Here is a 4,821-nt window from a genome sequence, read left to right as displayed (position 1 = left end):
CGTGCGGCATGGCCCCGCCGGTGTGGGTGTGCTGGGTGCGCGGTCACCCCGGGTGCACACCTCGCCCAGATGTGCTCTCGCCCAGATGTGCGTGCTCACCAGGGCATGCACATCCCCGGCTATGCCGTCAGCCAGTTGTGCACCCCCAGCAAGGGATGAACCCCCTGCTGTGTGCGCGCTCGCGCGGCTGTGCGCTCACCCAGATGTGGTCTCCCCCAGACGTGTGTGCTCATCCAGATGTGTGCTCACCCGGCGCACTCTTGCCCAGCTGTGTGCCCTCACCCAGCTGTGCCCACCCACCACCCCTGTGCTCACCTGTATGTGCGCACTCCCCCGCTGCACCCTTGTCCAGCTGTGCGCTCACCCAGCTGTGTCCTAGCCTGCCCGGCCCGCTCCCGCCGGGGGGCGCGGGGGGGCCCTCTGCCGGGGGGCCCCCCCCCCCCCGCCTGCCCCGGGATCAGCGCGATCCCCCTCGGGCAGCACGATCCTCGCGGCGTTCCTCAGCCTGTTCTCAACTGGCTTCCCCGTCGTCGTGACTGAAGGAGGCAATAATTAATGCTGTTGCTCGTCAGGTGCTACGGCAGTGCCCGTGTCGCAGGGAAGGGCCTCCCGGCGGCACCGTGCCCGGCGGTACAGCCAGAGGGTCCTTCTTCTGCCGCGCGGGCACCTCTCTGCCTCGTGGCTTCGGTGTTTGGGCAGGAAAACAGCTCCGCTCCTTTTATTTTGCTTTTGGGAAGGGCTCTGGCTGATGGGCGCTGCTGCCTTGGTGCTGCTGGGGCTCTGGAGCCGGCGGTGCCCGGCTCTGCCTGCCCCGGGGCAGCTCTGCGTGGTGCCCTGCCTGCATCGTTCCTGCCAGCCAGAGCCAGCCCTGCCCAGCCTCACCCTCCTCCTCCTCCTCCTCTTCCTCCTCCGCAGTTCGACGCTGAATTTCGCCGCTTCGCCATGAAGCGCTCCGTCGCGGGCAGCTTCCAGGACTTCTACCGCCTGCTGCAGACGGTGCACCAGATCCCGCGGGTGGACGTGCTCCTGGGCTACACGGACATCCACGGCGACCTCCTGCCCATCAACAATGATGACAACTACCACAAAGCCCTGTCCTCTGCCAACCCCCTCCTCAGGGTCATCATCCAGAAGAAGGGTAAGTGGGAGCAGAGAAGGGCACTGGATCCGGAGAAAGGCGCCGGATCTGTCTTCCCCGTCAAGGGAGATGAGCCACATCCCGTGGCACCACTGGTTCCACGTTTGGGCTGTGCCAGCGGCGGTGGCGGCTCACGTACCTGCCAGCCACCACTATGGTGGACAGATCCAGAGGTGGCAGCACCGGGAAGCTCCCAGAGCCCCGTCGGGGACGTGGCAGCCACGCAGGTTCTCCCCGGCAGCCCTTCCCCGTGGCAAAGGCACCCACACCAGCCCAGCCCCGCGTGCCCTGGCGAGCAAAGGCAAATCCTTGCGATTCACCCCTTTGAAGTCACGTTTTCCAGCAGGACTTGCGTGGGCTCCTGGAAAACAACGCGTTGCTCCCATGAGCACCGCGCCGGGAGCCCTGTCCGGCTCCCTGCCCCGAGGTGGCGGACATCATTTTGGCAGAGCTGTCACGGTGCCGGGTGCTGCTGAGTTTTTGGTGGTGGGAGGAGGCTTGTCTCCTCCCCGTCTGCCCAGGACTCACCCTGACCGCAGCGGTGTGTTCCCAGAGGGCAGCTTCCTCGCACAGGAGCGCGAAATTGCCATGATAGCAGCGTCCCGGCAAGGATGAAAGCCTCCCGGTGATAAAAGCCCCGGGTACGTCTCCCTCTTTGCCAGGAGATGGAGACGAGCCTGTCCCCTTCCACTTGGTTTAGTAGCACCGAGGCTTTCTCTTTAGTAGCACCATCAAGCAACAGTGCCCAAAGCCAGAGCCTGATCTAAAAGCCCCAGTTTCCCCGGCACGGCACCCAGAGCGACTCCGTGTTTCCAGCTTAAGTTAGTGGTATGAAGCCCCTGGGTGACGGGTGATGCCAGTGTCCGGCCCCGGCTGCTGTGCCGGTTTTCCTGGGCTCTTGCATCGGGGTGGTGCGGGACACTCTGGACATGCATTTTTCTCTGGGGCCGCATGGTGTGGGGGCCGGCAGGAGGGAGCCGGAGCCCGTGGTGTGCTCAGGGGCTGTCGCTGCCGGCACCGAACCATGCCCTGTTCCTGGACCAACGCCTGGACCCAGGCTGTGGCACGGGGAGCTGGTGCGGGGCTGGGCGTGCCAGGGCTGCTGTGGGAACATTGCTCCTGCTCCCAGAGCCACCTCGTCTGCTGCTGGGAAAAGCCTGCAAGGGCCCATGGGTGACTGTGCCAAGCTGGCACGGTGTGGAGAACGGGCAGCCACAGCCCTGGCACCGATAAGGAGGGTGAGGAGGCAGTGCCGGCAAGCCCCAGCACCCGGCCGTGCCTGCGGGAGAGGGGCTGCGGGGCCGGCAGCACCGCAGGAGGTGGCAGAGAGGCCAGGAGCAAGCCCTGGGTGAGTCACAGCTGATTTAAAATGGATCCAGGTCATCCCAGGGCTGGGCTGTCGTCGAACCAGTCCGGGTCGGCGAGGAATGCGGCTGCAGAGCCTCTCTCGCATGCCGGGCGCGGGGAGCCATGCACACACGTAGGTGTGACCCGTCGGTGGGCTCTGCGGCAGCCAGTCCTGCTGCAGGGGGTCAAAAAGCAAAGGCCGCAGCTTGGTTCCTCTCCATGCTGTCACCCCATCAGGTGAAGCCGTTCCCGCGGGGCAGCCCGGCCAGGGACAGCGGCGCTGGCCCCCCTTAGCCGGGCTTGGCTCACGGGAAGGGCAGGACATCGCACGTGAAGCCCAGCACATCACCAGGGCCACTGGTGGGCTCGTCCATGGGGTGCTGGACCTGCCTGGCCCAGCTGCTCTGTGCCCCTTGGAGAGGAGCTGCGCGCTGAAATAGCTGTGGGAAAGCCTCCGCCGCCCTTCCCCGAGCTAAAAATACACCAGGCTGTGTGTGCAGGGAGATATTTATAACCCAGGAGCCCTGGCAGGCTGGCTTGGCTAGGGAGAAACCCTGCGTCCCCTGGGCTTGGGGGCATCCCCAGTGCCCCTGTGGCTGGAGCAGGGTCCGGGTGCTGGTGGGGGGCACCGTGGGGAACGTGCCGGTAATGCAGCATCCAGATCTGGGCTCCCCCGGGGAAAGGGATGAGGAGAAACCAGAGAGGGCCCAGCGGATGCTCCCCAGCACCTGGTGGATGCAATCAAGGAGGGAACGTGGCGGAGCTGGGCCCCACAGAGCGGCCCCAGGACAGGGTCAAGGAGGATGGAGTCAAACCCTGTGTGTGGTGCCAGATGGTGGAATAAGAGACAGTGGCACAAATCAGAGTTTGGGATGTTCAGGGCCCCGGGGACACTGCAGCCCTGGGATGGGTCTCCAGGGGGTGGGGAGTCTCTGTCCTTGGGGATGGCAGGGCTCTGCAGGACACAGCTGCGGCCATCCCCATCCCATGCCAGCGATGGCCCTGCTCCAGCAGGGACAAGGACTCTGGTGCTGTCTCATGGGGCTGGACTCACTCTCGGGGAGCTCGGGGAGCTGGCTACCACCGCAACACCCCCTCCTGCGGGGGGGGGGGGGGGGGGGGGGGGGGGGGGGGGGGGGGGGGGGGGGGGGGGGGGGGGGGGGGGGGGGGGGGGGGGGGGGGGGGGGGGGGGGGGGGGGGGGGGGGGGGGGGGGGGGGGGGGGGGGGGGGTGTCCCTCTTCCCAGATCCAAACTGGGACACAGCCATGGCTCCCGGGCCATCAGGGCTGGCAGCTCTAGTGTTAAGCTGCAGAGTTTGGCTTAAAGTGTGATTAAGGCTGAATCACCACCTCGATCCCACTAATCCTGGCCTCATGTACGCTGGGTAATCCCAGGAGATGGGCCCAGCGGAGACAGGCTGCAGGAAAAGCCGGGGTGATGCTCCAGGGAGGAAAAGCCAGTGAGACCAGTGAGCAGGGCACTTCTCCCGCCGGCTCCCCTAACAGCTGGGGCCAAGGGCACGCGGTTGCATCCCCGGGTGGCTGCAGTGCCTGACCTGTGTCCTCTCTTGCTCCCTACAGCAGAGTCCGATGCCGGCGTCTTCGCCTCAAACTCCTTGCAGCGGAAGAAGAAGGGGCTGCTGCGCCCCACACACTACCGGGCAAAGCCTCACCTCCTCATCGGCATGCCCCAGGACTTCCGCCAGATCTCCTCCATCATTGACGTGGACATCCTGCCCGAGACCCACCGCCGCGTGCGGCTCCACAAGCACGGCTCCGACAAGCCGCTGGGCTTCTACATCCGCGACGGCGTCAGCGTGCGTGTGGCCCCGCAGGGAGTTGAGAAGGTGCCCGGCATCTTCATCTCCCGCCTGGTGAAGGGCGGCTTGGCCGAGAGCACGGGGCTGCTGGCAGTGAGCGACGAGATCCTGGAGGTCAATGGCATTGATGTGGCTGGCAAGTCCCTGGACCAGGTGACGGACATGATGGTGGCCAATAGCCACAACCTCATCATCACTGTCAAGCCGGCCAACCAGCGCAACAACGTCATCCGCAGCAGCAAGGCCTCGGGCAGCTCGGGCATGTCTACGGACAGCACCCCCAGCCAGCAGACCCCCAGCCCGGCCTCGCAGTACCTGAGCAACTACAGCACGGCTGAGAGCGACGAGGAGGGCGACCTGGTCATCGAGAGCGACAGCACGCCCCACTACCTCCCCGGGGGCTGCCCCAACGGGGGCCCTGCGGACGGACCCCTCCAGCGGAGCCTGTCCCCGCACAGCTCGCGGGGCTCCCTGCAGTCCTTCGGCAGCCATGATGGCAGCCCCGGCCGGGGGGGAG

General features: G+C 66.2%; 1 protein-coding gene across 1 annotated transcript in view; it reads left to right on the top strand.

The window, feature by feature from the left end:
• Nucleotides 1-4,811, top strand: part of PARD6A (par-6 family cell polarity regulator alpha) — a gene marked incomplete at its 3' end in the record, with an annotated part of 6,191 nt that extends 1,380 nt beyond the window's left edge. The window contains exons 2-3 of the mRNA XM_019474982.1: nt 916-1,138; nt 4,066-4,811. Of these exons, the coding sequence (XP_019330527.1) occupies nt 916-1,138; nt 4,066-4,811 (969 nt within the window). The remainder of the gene's footprint in view (nt 1-915; nt 1,139-4,065) is intronic.
• Between the last annotated feature and the right edge of the window lie 10 nt (nt 4,812-4,821).

This window comes from Aptenodytes forsteri, unplaced genomic scaffold (genome assembly GCF_000699145.1).
Source record: "Aptenodytes forsteri isolate BGI_AS27 unplaced genomic scaffold, ASM69914v1 Scaffold14, whole genome shotgun sequence".
Taxonomy (NCBI): domain Eukaryota; kingdom Metazoa; phylum Chordata; class Aves; order Sphenisciformes; family Spheniscidae; genus Aptenodytes; species Aptenodytes forsteri.
Note: the sequence above shows the minus strand (reverse complement) of the source record. Positions and strands in the feature narration are given on the sequence as shown.